At 37.8% G+C, this 19,166-nt stretch overlaps 1 protein-coding gene across 24 annotated transcripts in view; it reads left to right on the plus strand.

Moving 5' to 3' along the window:
• Positions 1–19,166, plus strand: part of mical3a (microtubule associated monooxygenase, calponin and LIM domain containing 3a) — a 92,492-nt gene that overhangs the window by 54,887 nt on the left and 18,439 nt on the right. For 13 of the 24 annotated variants that reach the window (XM_082181725.1, XM_082181714.1, XM_082181735.1 and 10 more), the window contains 15 exons: positions 802–900; positions 2,726–2,833; positions 3,550–3,736; positions 4,214–4,308; positions 4,469–4,559; positions 6,830–7,025; positions 8,169–8,419; positions 9,908–9,997; positions 12,994–13,167; positions 13,968–14,030; positions 15,183–15,254; positions 15,657–15,770; positions 15,991–16,073; positions 16,180–18,049; positions 19,039–19,133. In XM_082181725.1, coding sequence (XP_082037851.1) covers positions 802–900; positions 2,726–2,833; positions 3,550–3,736; positions 4,214–4,308; positions 4,469–4,559; positions 6,830–7,025; positions 8,169–8,419; positions 9,908–9,997; positions 12,994–13,167; positions 13,968–14,030; positions 15,183–15,254; positions 15,657–15,770; positions 15,991–16,073; positions 16,180–18,049; positions 19,039–19,133 — 3,588 coding nt within the window. The remainder of the gene's footprint in view (positions 1–801; positions 901–2,725; positions 2,834–3,549; positions 3,737–4,213; positions 4,309–4,468; positions 4,560–6,829; positions 7,026–8,168; positions 8,420–9,907; positions 9,998–12,993; positions 13,168–13,967; positions 14,031–15,182; positions 15,255–15,656; positions 15,771–15,990; positions 16,074–16,179; positions 18,050–19,038; positions 19,134–19,166) is intronic. The other 11 variants (XM_082181726.1, XM_082181727.1, XM_082181728.1 and 8 more) reach the window with 7 other exon arrangements.

Genomic DNA, 19,166 nt, shown 5'->3' on the forward strand with positions numbered 1-19,166 from the left:
TTTAATAAACAACATGTCATTCATATACAGCCCTAAACTTTTAGCAGTTAAGCACTCTTTTGTCATTATCACAACAATTTTAGCAAAGATGGAGTGGAAATGTTCTAGGTTAAATAAAGCTAATATTCATGTCACTTTTACAGTTAAAACACTCCTTAAGTGTGGTAAATTCACTGTAACTTGACTTCTTGTGGCTTGTCTCTTTTATAAATGGTGGCAGCAGCAACATACACTTCCGTTCAAAAGTTTGAGCTCAGTAAAAAAAATTATGTTTTTGAAAGAAGCAAACCAAAGTTACCAAAAAAATCTTTTGAACAGTAGTGTTATAAATTGCAGCAATGTTCAGTAACTTTTTGCATTATTTCTATTAATAATAATCGGAATATACAGTTCTTCCACCAAGTAATATAATTCATTAACCTTACTGCAAACAGTGACAGGTGTGTGTTTATCTGCGTTCTACATTGAAGCAAATGTGGCTCGTTAGTCAGAATTTACAAGGCATGTTTGTTTTATAATGAAAGTTAAGCTTCATGTAGAGATGCTGTTGATTTAAATGGAAAATAACTCAGTTTGTTAAATCAAAAATTTGAAACATTTCCCCATAGACTCCTATTGCAAGTTCTATTATTATAATAATTACTGTTATTTTCTATCATGTCACAGATGCTGTTGATGGAGGTTAGCTTAACTTGTATTCATTTTAAGACTGTCGATTTGTAGTCTTTCTGCCTGCTTTTCATCTGTCATCTTAACTTTACTTTCCCCTCATCTCTCTTTCTGTCTCTGCGTCTTTCAAAGTCTAAGAAAAAGCCATCACACTTCTTCACAGAGCAGTGGTGCAGAGCACGTGATGTGAGCTCTGATAGCCCTCTGCTTTCCCCCGGCTCTTTCCGGCAGGTAGCAATGATGCATCGAATGACTGCTGTGTTCTGGAGTCATTTGTGTGCATGGATGTGTTGGTGCCACTCTGTGACCCTTTTGCCTTAAGGCATCTCACTCCAGTCTTCACCTGTATATAACCAGATTTGTGCATCAGTGTGTGAAGCAAAGAATATTGAAATACAACAAAAAATGGACAAGTACTGTATGTTGCCATACATTTTAACACCGCTATTAGCTGGATGTGACCTATATTCATCATGAGCTGCATGAAAGCTATTTCCGGAAACTAATCTGTGCTGTGTTTCCCAAAAGCATTGTGAGCCCAAGTTGATCTTGAAGTCCATTTCCACCTAGTCTCACGTAGCCAGACCCTTCCAACTGATGGCAGAAGGTCTGGACACAGCAGTTTTCATTGGCCCAGGGCAACCAATCACAGTTTGTTTTGTTCCCCGTCATGTTTGGGGTGTGAAAATGTAACGTTTTTGTAACTGTAATAACAGACTGGTGTAAAACTCTTCGACGTATTTTAAAGGGTCTATGCAGTAAACTTTACCTACACATACTTTTGAAAATCCAGCATTTAGTTGATCCTGATAAGCGCTCATTGTCACAGTTGTAAACACAAAGGCTTGCTTCTTCCATAAGGGGGTTTGGCATCACGGCATCTTTGTTTCCAGGTGGACCGTTAAAGAACGTGACACGCATCTCCTGGAAATCCTGTAGAATTCAACCAATCAGATGATTGTTTTTTTTTTGTTTTTTTTTTTTTTTATGTGCCATATGCATGTTCAGCCAACGGTCTGTGGATGTGATGTCTGAGGTTGAGACTAATTGCCGCCAACTTAGTTTGCAATATATTTGGGAAACACAGCCCTGGATTTTCATGCTACATTGAAATTAATTTAAATTTAACATGCTTCAAACATGATGATTATATAGCACTTACAACACAGTCTGAGTATTTCAGGAGGTACTGATAAATGAAGTTTGCATCTTCAAGTGCGTATGCTGTTGTGTAAAAGTGTAATTATAGGCCGAAGGTTAACCGGTTTCCTTCGTACAACTTGACTGCCTCATTCTGAATTGCTTTTTTAATTCATTTATATATTTATTATCTGAATTTGACTTTTTTTTTTTTTTTTTTTTACTCTTCATTGTCTTGAAGCACTACCATTCAAAAGTTTGGGGTTGGTAAGATTTTTAAATGTTTTTGAAAATTAGTAATATTCTGAGATATTATTATAATTAAATTTTAATATTTTTGTGAAATGTATTCCTGTCATGAAAAAGCTGAATTTTCAGCATCATTACGCCAGTCCTCAGTGTCATATGATCCTTCAGAAATAATTCTAATATGCTGATCAAGAAGCATTTCTTATTATTATGTCACTTTTTTTTTTTTTGTTGAATAGAATGTTCAAAATCATAACTGTCTTTACTTTCACTTTGATTAATTTAATGCATCCTTGCTAAATAAAAACATTAATTTATTTTTAAAAAAATCTTACTGACCTTCTGAAACTTCTAAAAGGAAGTGTATATTTGCATCAAGTGTGTTGTGGTGTGAAAGTGTAATTTTGAAGGTTATTTCAGCTAACCATTTTTCTTTTTACCATCTTCTCACAACTTGTCTCGTCATGTTTAGCACTTTGAATAGCTTTACACCTCGTGCCTTCTCTCATCTACACAAATAACCATGCAAGAACATTTGCATTTTACTTTTGTTTTTGTATTTCTAATCCTTCACTGTCTTAAAACACATATAATTGCTTTAGTATAAAAAAAAACCTATACAAATTTCCCCCCTCAATTTTTCTTTTGTTCTGTTCATTACATGTAGCACTATGCAAAGATGTACACAGGGGATGTGAGCTCACTGGCTGAGCAAATAGCCAATCAGCTTCAGGCTAAGGATGACCCCGGGCCCTTGCTTGAGAAAAGGGATTTGGTAAGATGTATGGGTGTTGTAGTATTGGTGTACATCACTGAGACTGTATAGCACATTTTACCCTGGTACGTGGCCTACTTGTAGGACTGGGTATCACCAACTACTTGTGGTCAAGATGATTCAGTACACTGATAATTGGATCTACAGCAACTTTACTAGAACCTTACAGTAATAACACCTACAAGAACAAAGATGATTTAAGTTTTCATAAGGGTAAAATGTTGTTTCAGGTATATAAATCCATATTCTCTTACTGCAACAGTTTTTGTTCCAAGAAAAAAGGACATGTGAGAAAGGTTCACTGTATCATTGCTGAGCTTTTACTATTATCACATGTTGTTGTTTATTTATTTATTGAATTATTTAATTATCATTTGTAAATATTTTTGTAAATTTGTATACAAAAAAAAATTTGTAAAGTATTTTTTATCATTTTTAAATTTCTCAAATATTTCTCTCATTTTAAAATTTCTAAAGGATTTGTATTTATAATTTCTAAATCTCTTAAATTTGTAGAACTTATTTTTATGTCAATATTGTGAAATCTGAACACCCACTTGTGTTTTGATTTTCAACTCCTCGAAGCACAGAAAATCATGCAGTGTTTTGGCGCATGTCTGTCTCTTTTGGTAGATGTCTGCTTTTAGGTGCCGCTCCTTGCTCTCACTTAAAGACCTGAACCAGCATGTCTCACCTTTCTGTCTTTCTCTCCGCAGGGTTCCTTGCGAAAGGAGTTCCCTCAGAACATCGGTGGCAGTGACGTGTGTTTCTTCTGTCGGAAGCGCGTCTACGTGATGGAGCGCCTCAGCGCGGAAGGAAAGTTTTTCCATCGGAGCTGCTTCAAGTGCGACTACTGCGGCACCACCCTCCGCCTGTCCTCGTACGCCTTCGACGTTGAGGACGGTATGAAATCAAAGTGAAATTAAGTCCAACTTATTGAAAATCTCTCCTGATCACGTTATTCATGGCTCCTTAGTTACCATCATTTTTGCATATAAAACTATATTTTTCTTGTGTCTATGAGCCCTAATTTATTCTTTAAAACGTTTTTGATGAATGTAAGCAGTCTCTTTAATTTCCTGTAATAAATGCTTGCTCATATAGTTTGCTGTCATGAGATGAGCTTTGTGACCAACACAGTGGGATATTGTTGTTTTGAAACAGAGGGACCGTTTCTCTGCACGATCACCGATTCTTTATTAACTATGAGCCGTTTCATAACCTCCCACATGGCGTAGTTACAGATATGCACGTTAGGAGGAAATCGACCACGACAAACGCATTGGCTGCATTTTGCATCACTTCATTTGAGGGTTTTCTTTGATTTATGTCCTGAAACGGATGCTAATGCTGTGAATTTGGGTCTTTTTGTTTTTGTAGGGAAGTTTTACTGTAAACCGCACTACTGCTACCGACTTTCTGGTCTGGCACAGAGAAAACGGCCTGCACCTGCCACTGCTCCCTCAATCCCCAAGGTACTGATGTCTTTTAATCTCTGTGTTTGGGAAAAATCAATGTTTGTATCAGAGATATTTTTTTTTTTTGGACACTGTGTTCCCACCTCTCATAGTGTATTTTAACATTCTTTTTGATGTAACTACAATACACTTTCATATGTTTTTATTGCGGTCACAGGAGCCCCAGGTGTTGGCGGTAACCCCCAACACAGTGGACGCCCCAGGCCAAACCATAACTTCTCAGGCCCCTGTGGAACTCCGCCCCTCAGGTACCCGCCTTTCTTCTTTAGGCCCCATCCTGTGCCTCTCTCGAGGAGTATGGGGCACCATGCGCTCGTTGCGACGTGCCATGTCTTGGACCCGCCACCAGGTGGCGCACAATCCCTTAGATTCTCCTTTCCTCCTCGCCTACTGCGTATATCTGCTCTCCTGCTTTACTCTCAACCTCCTGCTCAATATTCTCTAGCATGACCCCCTTTCAGCCTCTGAGCTAATATGGGCGCTTCCCGCCAGAACATGCTGTGACTTAGTGATATTGTGCTTGTTTTGTGTGCTTGTTTAATGTCACAAATTATTAACTCTTTGTAAACCGCTTGGATGTATAGTATGTATATTATTCTTAATGGTGCAGCCTTATCAGATTTCTTCTTTTGGGTATGAGTAAACCATTCAGGCTAAAAAGTGTATCAATGAATTGTGTTAACTTGTACTGTTAATTAAGTAATCTAGAGCTGTGTGAAGCTGGTGACTTCGAAATAACATAATGATATTTATTAAATAACTTAAGTGCGATAATAGTTAACCCTTTTTTGCCTGCATGTGTTATAAAAATTGTTTATTTATTGCCTGTTTTTGTTGCTCTCCTTTGTGTGTAGATTTGTGATTAGTGCCTTTAAGTTTGTGATTGTAATTTCTGATCTGTGCTCATTTTGTAACGTAGTGCTCGCATCAGTGCTTGTGATTGGTGGACTCTGTAAGCTTTACCTTTCCCCTCTCCTATTAGAGCAGCTTGTTGCTGAGCTAGTGCCTGCATCTGTGCCTGTGATTGGTCTACACTCCCATCAATCCTTGCATCTCTGTCCAAGTGATTGTTCATGTCCTAATTCTTCTCCGCATACTAACACCACTGCTCATGGCATCTGTTATGTGTGTATCACTGAGAATGATTTACAATACAAACCTTCCGGTGAGTTTGTGCTACTTAGGATGAAATATATGAAGCGTAAATGGTTATAGTGTTTTTAAGAGGTTTTAGCGGCATCTTAATTAACATTAATTATATACATTTTTTAGAGGTTAAATCTCATATTTCACCTCAAAACGAAAATAGAAATTATATTTTGCATAAAGAAAATGAAGCTTATTTTTAAGACTGTTGCATTGAGACATTATTTCCATCTCAGTTGTACTCATTTTAATAAATTTTCATTTAATGATACAACAACAGCAACAACAAAAAATGGGCCATTGTAAGGGGCCATTGTTAATGCATTATTATTTTATTTATTTTTTCATTGCAGTACTGCATATAATTGATCTAAAAACAGACAATTTCTTTATGCAAAATTTATATTTTTTTTATAATTTCTTTAATTAAATTTCTTTAACAATTTATTTTATACTTTTAGATTTGTCGGTGAAATGTGTCCAATATTTGAAAGCATGTTTTATTATTCCTTTAGCACTTGAGTGAAAGGATCAGATTAGTCTGGAATCATAAATATGCATCAACTGAACATGACACACTATTTATTCATGGGGTCTGTCACTACATAATCTATATATTGAGGGATATTCATTATTCAATGAGTTCAGATCACATTGATCATAATTCAGTTTTATGTTGCATGCTTCACCCCTGTAACCGTCCGTTTCCACCACAGTCATGATTTGTGTTAAATTACATGCACAAAATGTTCTCACTGGCTTGATTTGGGTTTTGGGATTTACTTAACTGGATAGTTTTACAGTTTTATTAGTTTGTCTAGCTGTTCATTAATGTTAAAACAAAGTCCTTTAATATTTAAAAATATATTTTTCTGGGGTGCTTTATAGGAAGGGATAAAAGGCAAGGTAATCACTGTATTTATTATTTAACGATGTATTTAAGGGTATTTTACTGACAACGTGATATTTAAATCTAGTATATATGTTGAATAATGAAGAACAAACATTGCTTGTGTAAATAAAAATGAAAGAGAACTTTGACTGTGTTTGTTTTATTTGTCTGAGTGCAAATGAACATCGAGAATGTAGAAATGTTTTAGCTTCAAAACAACAATGAAAGGAGGTGGGGTGGATGGACAGTATTAGAAATGAGTTACTATGGGAGATGATAAACTAAAATGGATTTATATATCTTTGTATTACCACCTAATGCTTTTTGCTCCAACAAAATTAAGAATTTATGAGCATCATTACAATTAATATGCTAATTACTACAATGTCACCCCTACACACCAGCCCTGAGCCTCTCCCTATCTGTTCAATATTAACTATTTACATTAACTAAATTTTTTTTCTTTTCTGTCCGTCACAGTGACAGAGGTGAACGGGGTTACGGAGCCCAGCGTGGCCAAACGTCTTAAAGGGACTCCGGAAAGGATCGAGCTGGAGAACTACCGTATGTCTATGATGAGAGAGGAGGAGCTGGAGGAGGTGCCCGAGGAGACACAGGCCGAGCACAACCTCAGCAGCGTGTTAGACAAACCCACCGACATCGAGGAGGGATCCAGGTATCTCTCTCTTCTTTATATCATGCTGGTTACACTGTGCTAGGGTGTTGCTGCGCAGTTACTATCACCACTAATAACGTGAGCACCAGTATTAATGAAAATGATTATCGACCATTACATGTTACAAATTGAAACAGGGTTCGTTCATTAGTACTTACTGTAGTACTTTACTACTATAATTCTGCTGTAATTAAAATGTGTGGCCTAAGTGTATTTTTTTTTATAAAAATTCTCCATGTTCTTTACTTCCTGTCTCATATGATAGATATGAGTTGGCATTTAAATTTGGCAGATGGTAATTTGTTCAAGGAAAGTGAGTTTGAGTAACAAGGACAGCCTCTCTTAACTACAATTTGAGGACATCGTGTTGCCAGTTTTTTGTTTATTCCTTTGTTGAGTTTTTAATGTTCTGGCTTGAAATCAAAACATTTTTTAAATATGCAGGCAAGTGTCCTGAAGTCTATAGAGAAACAAAGAGACCATGTATAGAGATATAGAGACCTTATATAGAGACCATTTTCATAATCCAATTAATCCCTTATGAATAAAATAAATTGCCATATTATCTCTATACTATAACTGTCCTCCCTAATCGTTATTTTAGATCTAGTGTACACTACCTTTCAAAAGTTTGGGGTCATAAAGATATTTTTTTTTTAAATCAATTATTACTTATTTAATATAAGTATGCATAAAATCATACAAATGAGATCAAATCGATCATATTTACATGCCATAACATTATGCTGTTCATCACAGAATTCTGGAAAAAGAAGCATCCGTTTCCACAAAAAATACTAACCAGCACAACTGTTTCCTTTCGAAGTGGAACTCAACACTGCATCCTGGATCGACGCTATGGGGAACGCCATCAGCATCACTGGTGTCTGAAGCACGTGTGTACACACTTCAATTTCATTGGCTGGCGACACGGTCACGCTGATGGCGTTTCGCATAGTGTCGATCCAAGACGCGGTGTCTCATTCCCCTTCTCAAAGAGACTTCTTTAAAAAAAATGTAACCTGTCCCAGTCTTTTAAACGATAGTGTAGGTAACTTGCTTTGGGTGTTTATTTGCGAGTAAAAAGAGCAGCCAGGCATCATTTGTTGATTTTTAACACATCTGTGTCTTCTGTGCCTGCAGCAGCTCAGAGTCTGATATGGAGGAAGAGGATGAAGAACCGGAAGCGACCGGCCCGTCCGATCTGGGTGGGGTGCCCTGGAAAGAGGCGGTGGAGCTCCACACTAAATTAAAGGGAGAAAGCGACCCTGGTGCAGCTGAAGACGACGATGGCCTTCATGACGGTGATGGAGAGATGGACGAGGACGAAGAGGAGGAGGAAGATGACGAAGATGAAGACGAGGAGGAGGAGGAAGAGGAGGAATCGAGTGATGGTAAGCATCGTGTTTGTGCTGTTGGCTTCATTGTGCTTGTGAAGGTGATCAAAGTGTCTCTACACAAAGAATAATGGCCGCAGATGGATGTCCTGGACAGAAAGGCCCGTTTGAAGGCGGTTCATTTGATTTTAGAAGGCAATCTTGAAGTAGCTTCTATTCTTTTTCTGTTTAGCAGATAATTCTAAAGGACTAGAAAGACTGTAATGTGTTTGCTCTGCTGAGTCTCATTTCCTCTTTCCACTTCATATCATTTTTATGTATGTGGCGTCTAGCTCCCCTGATTAGATATTATGTTCACCAGGGTTGTCTGCTGTCTCATATTCACAGAGAACTTCTGAAATTACATTTTCTCTTTGAGTAAGACTTTTTCTGATGAAAAATGTTAGAGAAAAGATTTCCTAAGAGATTGCTCTAACCCCAGAGCTTCAGCCCCTGATATATATATCTTTTTTTACACTGATATATCTCATCAGTGAGACTCTGAATCATTCAGAGATTCTAAACTTGTTTATTCTAATGTGCTCCTGTTATTCGCCTTTTCAACCTTCTGTATTTTCTTATGTTTTTGGCTTCTCTGGCAAATTAACTAGTTTTCCTCATCCAATTGTGTCTTGTATTTCTCTTTCAAAAAAAGAACCTTTTATAACTTTCTTTAACACATACTTTTGAAATGAGTCAAAAGTATTGTACATGGTGAAAGCTAACAAATAGGTAAGGACTATTTGACAATGGACCTTTGAATTATTGAAACACAGGAACATCTGCCAACCAATCTGAAATCAAGGATTCTATAATGCCATGGTATTATATTTTTAGACATCAATATGTAGTACTCTTTGGTACTTGTATTATACTGTCATATTACATCAGTCCAAATATTATAATTTATTAAATGAATCAATCAACAGTCAATCAAACAATCAATCAATCAATAAAATAATAGGTTAAGAAATACTATTAACTAAACAACCATGACTCACAAATCTAAAGTACACATATGGTAATAGTTATCACTATTTACGGGCAAATATTAATGAAAGTCTTGATAACTTGCTGTGAATCAGATATTAATTCAGTACCCAATGACAGATTCCCTGGAGCATTCAATAGAATGATTTAACCCAATAACTTGGAATTTGTTATTGTTCATCCAACTCATAAGAACCATTTGTTCATCAATCAGAATATATGTTTTTATCTCATATCATTTTAATGCTGACCTTAAAATCATTAGGTTTACAAATTATTTTACCATGGCACTATAGATTCACTAGTTTGGTGGTACTGTGGCTGATGTTGAAGTCCTCAGTACTCCGAATCCGAATGTTATTAGAGGTTCCTTCTTCTGTGTGTCATCCTGTACTGTGAAAATATTATTATTTTTCTTTTACTTGTCACTTGTCTCTTTATCCTCTGCTCCGTCTTTCCATCGTGTGTGTGTCTTTGTGTATGTGCGTGTGCTGGGTTAATTGTATGGGTTGACAGCGGGAGAGTATTTGCCCTGGGAGAGGGAGCTTCAGTCAGGTCTTTGGTTGGAGAGTCTTGCAAATGAAGAGGATACGGGTAATTTTAAAGGTAGTGATGCTTGTGGATGCGTTTGGCTTTAAGCACATAATGATACCTGGTAACTTCATTTGAAAATGAAGAATTATTGAGCTAACACAATTTGCTTGTTTGTCCTGCTTTTCTCTTTTAATTGGCTCTTGATTTTTCTAGATTTTTCTAGATTTTATAAGGTTATGGACCTTTAACCATGAACTTAAATGTTAATTGCTCTTTTTTTTTTTCTGTTAAAATATTAATTTGAGTTGAAATGTCGTGCATTCACACCACTGAGGGGTTTTGAATGAGATTTTAGGGTGTTTTCACACTTTGATTTGAAAATGTTTGAACCGATGAACGGTTTGAAACTGAGCTTGGTAACAGGGAGAGAAGATGATCTGGGTAACAGGGATGCCAGCTTCCTTGTTTTGTTAATGTTTTTACTGTTTTAGTTTTTTATCAAACCTCAAAGAGATAGTTCACCCCAAAATTGTATGACTTTCTTCTGTGGAACATAAATATACTTTGGAGAATGTGGGTAACCAAACCATTTTGGTTAATATTGACTTCCATTGTTTGGAATGACATGGGAGTGAGTAAATGATTGAATGATTTGTAAATGACAAAAAAAATATTTTTGGGTGACCTGTCCCATTAACAGACACAGCATTTTCCTCTGCCGAAAATGTATGCAAGAGTGCATGACATTTCTGCAACAAGGTATGATAAATGCATTAAAGGGATAGTTCACTTTGAAATTAAATTTTGGTATGTTTTAGCTTACCTCAAGGGCATCCAAGATGTAGGTGTCTTTTTTTCCGCAGTAGTTTCAATTTTGATATTTTTAGGTCAAACCGTTCTTGTCTGTCAGTCATATAATGCAGGTCGATGGTCACCACCTCAAAGAGCATGCACAGAGTCCAAATTAAAACAATTCCCCGTCGTCCAAATTAAACAATTCCCCATCGTAAGTACACATTGATGGCCTAAGACACGAAACGAGCGGTTTGTGTGAGAAAACGAACAGTATTTATATCGTTTTTACCTCTTATACACAGCCACGTCCAAGTGATCTGATCTGACGTGTACGCAGAGTGGTGCATAGATATATACACACTAGATGTCGCCTTGTCTACGGCAGTTCATTGGAACGAATGTCTTTAAGGCGACATCTAGTGTATATATCTATGCACCAGTCTGCGTGCACGTCAGATCAGATCACTTGGACGTGGCTGCGTATAAGAGGTAAACACTATATAAATACTGTTCGTTTTCTCACACAAACCGCTCGTTTCGTGTCTTAGGCCATCAATGTGTACTTACGATGGGGAATTGTTTAATTTGGACGACGGGTAATTGTTTTAATTTGGACTCTGTGCATGCTCTTTGAGACCGTGACCATAGACCTGCATTATATGACTGACAGACAAGAACGGTTTGACCTAAAAATATCAAAATTGAAACCACTGCGGAAAAAAAGACACCTACATCTTGGATGCCCTTGAGGTAAGCTAAAACATACCAAAAATTAATTTCAAAGTGAACTATCCCTTTAAAGGCCTACTATAATGTGCAAATTATATCATCATTACAGGGCTCCAGACTAATATTGAGAGCAATAGCACCGGTGCCACAAAGTTCTACAGATGGTGGCACCAGCACCTGATTTGGTAGCTCTGGGGGGTGGGGGGATTTTTAATCAGTTAATCATAAAATGACTATTATTTTGCATTAATAAGTGCATTAACTAATAGTATTACATGTTTATTTCCTATAAATGCACATTTGACAGTAAAGCACTGAGCTTGAGTTGAGATGCAAATAAAATTAACTTTTATTAACAACAGTATGTAAAAAACAAATTTTGATTGGGATTTAAAAAAATATATATTTTATTTTTGGTCATCGCATAAAAAAGAACAGGTAACACTTTATTTAACAGTGTCCTTGTTACACGTTAAGGTTGATTTATACTTCTGCGTCGTTGTCCGCGTTGACATGCAATTACACATGCAGAGGGAGCATGTGACACCCGAAGGAGGGGTTCTAGCAGACCAATCACAGCGCTTGCGGTCCGCGTAGATGCGTTGTTACATTTTTGGAGAGGTACGTACGTCAGGGTACACTGAAGGGTACGCGTGCTACACACAGCCTACGACCTAGCTACGGCGTGAGTTCGTCGCAGAAGTATGAATTGGGCTCTACAGGTAGTTACTGTAGTAATAACTGTTAATTATGCATTATTACATGCAACTAACCCTAAACCAACCCCTAGCTCTATAGTAATGTAGTTAATTATTATTATATATATTATTATATACCAAATAACATTTAAATTGGATCATATTTTGAGTCTTGAAGTGCTGTAAAAAAAGTGTGAAGCTCTTGAAAGTCATTTGAAAGTGCTACATTTTAACTCTCCAAAAGGATGTACGAACCATGTAATGAATAATGTAAACACATTTGACTATTTCTGCCACAATACCATGGTTACAGTTAGAGTTACTCCATTAAATCCATCGTGAATGTTGGTGATTTGTGGCCTGATAAGCCTTCTATAACTTGTTAATTCATGGCACAATGTTTATCCTAGTTTCAACAGTTTCATGCTGACTAAATAAACTGAACTCTGATCAAGATTACTCAAATTCAAACCATTAGATCAAGTGTGAAAACACCCATGGAGTTGATGGTGCTTTTTTTTATTTTTTTATTGCTGTAATTAAAAAAGTAGCATGCAAAGGCTCCTCCATGAAAGTATGTACTAACTTTGCACTTTACACAGTCTATTCTAAACTATAATGTTCTCCTATCTTTTTTTTGTCTTTACTGTTTCTGTCTGGCCATTTATTGCTGCTGAATCTCACTCTCTGCTCACATTGCTGCCTATGGGGACTTTTTCGTGACCTGGACCTTTTTACTTTTCAAACAAATTGGATTTTCTGTTCCTGATGTGCTAATGGGCTCGCCAATTAAACCTACAAAATTATCTTATCACCTTAATGGCTACTGGTAATGCCACCATGCAGCTGGGAACCTGCACATCCAACAAGCTATTCATCCAGTAGACCCTCTGGACAACCAGATGGACAAACACTGGACATCCAAACAGGCTGAAAGGGTGGTGGAGGGCCCCTCGCTGTCACCCTTAGGCTCTCAGCCCTCGCTGAACACCCAGCTCACACAGCCCACCTCTTCCACAGGTAACCCCATGTGGAGGAGTCATGCCTGGGCCCGGTGGCTTTTTGGGGGTGGTAGATGGTCCCATTTACACCTGGTATTAACATGCATCTCAAACGTTTTTCCTCGTGATTGGATATTTGGAGTAAAAAAAAAAAAAAAAAGAAACGTTTATTGGTATCGGCCAATATTTAGTTGTGCATGCTCATTTCCATGTGCCATCATCTAACTTAAAGTTAATCTTTAAAAACACTGATTAAATGTAATCTTTTGTTAATCTCAGAATGAATATCCATTTTTCATACATTATAATGCTGTGATGCCCAAATTCACTTGTTGCCTTTCTTTTTTTTACATTTTGAAATAACATATAAATGATTATTAGCATCAGCCAGAATTTTAATAACTCTAGATGAATGTTACCAGGTGTTGTGGGATTTGTGTCTGATTTGCATGTGTGATCGCTTTTGATGTGAATTTATCTGGTCAGTTGGACAACTTCTGTCCTCTTCCTTTCATCCACAATTCTTTTGCTTGCTTCTTATACTTTCTGCATTCTTTTATCATGCTTTGATACTTTTTATATATCACTGTTTGTTATTGTTGACAATATGTTGACCTTTCTCTGGTTGAGTTATTTGTTCTCCTATATGTTTTGTGTCCTCATGTCTTGTGGATATTGGGGCATTGCTAACTAAGTAAATGCCCCTTTTTCTGTTGATCTCTTTGATTTATTCATGAATGAATGTATTTTTGTATTTTGTTGTGACTATACATTTCATGTACCTGTTCCCATTTCCATTTTCCATTGATTTAATTGTAGCCCCCTCCCACAAATCCATACGTCATGAGGCTGTCAGAGCCTGGTTGGACTCGATGTCTGAAGGTAGAGAGGAAAAAGCTTATATTAGTGCTAACAGAAACACACATTAGTGCATGGCAGGACTATTGAACACTTAACACCACTGCAATTATTTTTTAACAAGTATTTGCATGTGACGTTTCAACATGCAATCAAAGTCGACACTACTGCATGCTGCTGGAGTTGAGACAGCGTCTGGTGTGAATTCAGCTTGATCCAAACACACACTGACTAATGCATGAATCCAACATGGTTCATTAAGTATTCTTCTGAAATAATACAAATTATGAAATGTCCTTTAATAATAAAAATAAAAAACAGTGTACAGAATGTTAAAATAATTCGTACACTCTAAATTTATTGTCCCAGGATGTCTGTGGTGCATCTCTAGAGGACACAAGGAGCTTGTTGTTACATAATTGCAAAGCACTTTATCTACAGCACAAGGCTACGGAGAAGTTAAAGCCAAAAAGAACTAAAAACATTTCTAGATATTTTCACGGTTCAGAGAGCGGACACGCCAAAAAAAATCTAATGTGACAACCTTGAGCATACAAAACAAATAGAATGAAAATGGTTGAATACGATTCTGAAGCTTGTAAAAAAAAAACTTAGCTCTGGTTTAAAGTTTTGCTGGTAATAGGCAAAACATTTGTGTAAATATTAACATTAATGAATATAATTTGCTGACAGAAATGGTGGTGAGTGGAAGAGGGTGTTTCAGTTAAGTCTTCATATTTATTTATGTTTGTAATGTTAAGTTTGGTGTCATTGCTTTTTATTCACAACTCTTTACTCACCCACATCACAACCCTTCTCAAAAGCTGCTGATTTTAAGCCCAAGCCATTTGACTGTAAACTTGCATGTGTTTAACTACTAATATCATTTGTTTATTTCAACATTTTGTCATGTGCACTCATTGTGTTTAAGTTAAAGTTCCCTAAAGACTAACATTTGTTAGCTATATGATTGATACATTCTTTGCTTGTTTTTGTTTTAGTTTTTTTGCAAACTTATTTCATAATTTAGCCACAAAACTGTTTTGTGCTGCTAACACCTGTACATGGAAGATCTTCTAATATTCATAAGTATAGTTGAATAGTTTTTACTTATTTTTTATTTTTTTCTAGACTTTTGCCTAACTTATTCATCTTATTCTTTTCCTGTGATCCCAGAGCCTTGTGAAGAGGATGACGACGCAGAAGCAGGCAGTCCTGACTTTGAGCCGGGTACCGAAATAGATCAAGGTTTGTCAAATCCATATGCCATTTTTTGTTGTGATTTTATTATGCCTTTAGAAAGGTTAAGGTGTTACCTGTTTTACAGTTTAATTGGCAATACCAGCCCTTGTGTCTCGATTTAGTAAATAAAATCAGGTTAACATACTTGATATTTTAAGGTTGTCTCCTACTGATAAACATGAGATGTTACTTTGACTTTACTTTGTCGCTTACCTTTTTTTTAAATTATTATTTAAAAGGGGAAAATATGGTGGTAAGAGGGTTGACAACTTAAAGTATTTGTAATAATACACTGTCAACAGAAAAGTAAACAGAATTTGCTTGCTTTTGCAAAAATCTTGCTTTTTAAAATTTATTTCCATATATTTTGAACAGACTTTCACACTATTTTAATTTCTAATGTCACAGAGGACATTCCCTCAGATGCAGAGGCTGAAGCTCGTTCACATTGCATTGATGAAGTGGTGACGCTTCCAGTGGATTTGGGCAAACCAGAGAGCCAGGGACATGTTTTCAACACTGGTAATCATAACCTAATCATAATCATATAATTTCATGCCTTTTCCATTTTTGTTTGAGACCAATGATTGCAAATGTTCATGTCCTTGCATGACTTGCGTCTCTGAACATATTGCATCAATGTCTTGCTTCATAATTATTCAGACTTTGATGATTAAAATCTCAACTCAAGGGGATTTTCGATGTCCATCAATATTTGAGCCAATTTAATTTTTCCTTGCAGAGAAAACATCTGCAAATCCAAGGGAATTGATTGTGGACGTTGTGCTGTCTCCAATCCAACAACCTGCTTTACCCATAGATGAGGTAATACTGGGTTGTGAGATCTAAATGTCTTGGGCTCACTTGTTTGCTCTGTATTTAAAGTCACTGCATAGTATACAATTCTGCCATTCTTTTTCTCTTTATACAGGTGAAAGAAGTTTCTCCTGTAATACTAGTTAAATCTCCAGGTGCACGTTTCTTCCCTGAGCCGTATCTACCTGGTAATGCCAAACTGAACATTCCCCCACCTCAGAGTCCTGATGCTAAAATACCCCATTCTCCTGTTGCTCAAATTGTTGCGCTATCGCCCATCTGCTCCCAACCTGTTCCACAACCAGAGACGGCGTCTCCCAAATCACCTGTCCAGCCTTGTGCTTGTTCTCCAACAGGTAATCCTTTGTCTCCAATGTGTACCCAATCACAACCCTGCCATGAGCCACCCTCACCCCTCTCCACAAGCTCCCCTGTCAGAACTCAGCCAGTGCCAGCAGTCACTTCCACTCCTTTGGCTAAACCTGCTTCTGAGAACCGAAACAATGAAGCCTTGAATGATTCAGCACCTGAGGAAACCCCCGTCAAGAAAACAGACCTCATTGAAGAGTTCTGGATGAAGAGTGCAGAGATCAGAAAAAGTTTAGGACTCTCACCTCTGGATCGAAGCAAAATAATGGGTGAGAAGAGCATTGTGAAAGCTCCAACGCCTGAATCATCATCTCCCAGGTCTTACACCCCAGAGGACTTGTCCGAAGAGCAAAAGCCTACTTTCACGGGACGTTCTATCATACGCAGGATCAACATTACCTTGGAGGGTCAGGTTATATCTCCAGTGGAACCTAAGAGCAATAGTTCTGAGAAGAAAGACTTGAGCAGCAGTTCAGGGTTGGGTCTTAATGGAAGTGTGACTACCAGTCAGACAGCAACTAGTGACAGCTACAACAACTCTGATTCTACCATGCTCACACCTCCTTCCAGTCCCCCACCACCTCCACCTAATGAGGAGCCAGCTGCTCTCCAAAACAAAAGGCCTCAGGCCTCCTGGGACAACCTCCTTGAAGGTACTGAGGAACCCAAATCTGAGACTACGCCTCCTAAACCTAAGACTCTAGTTAGTCCCCCTCAACCACAATTAGTTATAGCTCCAGTGCCGACCCGTAGAACTAACCCACCTGTTGTGATGAGGGTAAAGGAACCGAATAAACCACGGCGCGAAGAAGTAAGGAAATCTTTTGTGGAGTGCGTAGAAGAGATACCATTTGCTGACGATGTTGAAGACACATACGATGACCGCACTCCAGATACAAGTGGTCTGGAAAAATTTTACACCCCGCCAACCAGCAAGGTCAACCGAGACAAGCCTCCTTTCCACCTGGAACTGGCAATGGAAAATGGCAAGCCCAGCATTACTGAACGAGTTTCCCGGACAGCAAAAAATCCCCAAAATTTTTCTCCTGAAGCCAAGGAGATTGCAGAAGAGCGAATGAGGGCACGGGAAAAGTCTGTGAAAAGCCAAGCTCTGAAAGATGCTATGGCCAAGCAGCTTAGTAAGATGAAAGAAACAGAGGCTGCCAAGGGTGCTGTGGCAAAAGTAGCCTGGAATGTTCCCGAGACAACAGGAAAAAACAAAAAGCAATTAAATGCCCCCAAGGACTCTGCGGTGAAGGCCTTGGAGTCCAAAAAGCAGACAGACATACTCCCTGACCGCTTCTTAACTACACAGGCCAGGAAGACCTTGGACAGTTCAGTCACATCTTCAGAGAGCTCCACAGGAGGCAAAAGCAAGAAACGCAGCTCACTGTTTTCTCCACGCAAGAACAAAAAGGAAAAGAAAGCCAAAAATGAAAGACTATCTGGCACAGAAGAAACACCACCCAAGCACAAGTCCCTGTGGAAGGCGGTGTTCTCTGGCTACAAGAAGGACAAAAAGAAAAAAGACGACAAGTCATGCCCAAGCACACCCTCAAGCTCTACAACTGTAGACTCAGGGAAGAAGAAAGAATCACCTCTGGACAGGTCTTCAGGTCAGCTGGAATTTTTTCATTCAGATTTTTCCATCCCTGTCAAAATGTATTATTGTCTATCCTAGCTCTTATTCTACAATCTAGTATGAAACCTATGAAGGCAGCTCCTTTCTAAGCCAGCATCCTAACTGGCATCGAACCTCAAAAGTGACCGATCTGGAACACTCAGCATGGTAGATTCACTTTAAAAGTGAGAGTTCACTGTTACCATGTTGCTAAGATAACATATAACATTGTGGTACATGTAATAAGCATGAAAGTATATTGCGTAAAATATTATCGGGGTGCACATAACTGATATGCAGGTGCACATGCGTGGTAAAAATAAACTATGTACAGCAGAAAACGTGGAGGGAAACACTTTTGAGTACCAACATTTTTGGCATTTTTGGGGACAGGTACACGTTTACTTAATGGAGTAGGATTTTTTTCCATCTCTGGTAAGATAGCAATGATGATGATAAGTGTGTTAATTGATTATTAGGGGTACAACAGATTGCAGTTGATCTGTAGTGAGGAGAGCAGTCAAGAGGAAAGTGATGTCAACAGCTTGTAGGATAAGTGTGCTGCGTAATGTGCGAGCACCAAGCACTATCTCCAGGTGCTCCCTTGAGAACCAGACCAAAAAAACTATGTGCACCCCTGAATATAAGCATCATGGCGCAAAGCTTTGTGTGATCGTCGTCTCCGAATTAGGACCCATAATAGATAAATACTAAGTGTGCTTTTTAAAACCGAGAAAGGTGGATGGTTAGTATGCAACAAGAGCGGGAAAATCTGTGTATCTGTGCAGTGTGCACTTTAAAAAAAAATGTAATCCGGTTTGAAGCTTGTGACATAAACGCGTATGGCTCACTTCAGATCCTCATATGGGTTATGTTACAATCTTGCAGAATTTTGCTAAGTTTAGTCTAACTTGCGCATGTTTTCTCAGTCTCTTTCAACTGCTGATTTCCTTATGCAAAGTTCTCTTTAATTTACTGATGTAGATTTACGTCTGAGGAGAAATCTCAGCTTTTCTGAGGACTCTGATCTCTCCTGTGACGATGTTCTGGAAAGATCATCTCAGAAGTCCAAGGGTGATGTAAGTCTATATACTATTTTAAGAACCTCTTTT

The sequence above is a fragment of the Leuciscus leuciscus genome (genome assembly GCF_965113295.1).
Source record: "Leuciscus leuciscus genome assembly, chromosome: 10".
In the NCBI taxonomy this organism is placed as follows: domain Eukaryota; kingdom Metazoa; phylum Chordata; class Actinopteri; order Cypriniformes; family Leuciscidae; genus Leuciscus; species Leuciscus leuciscus.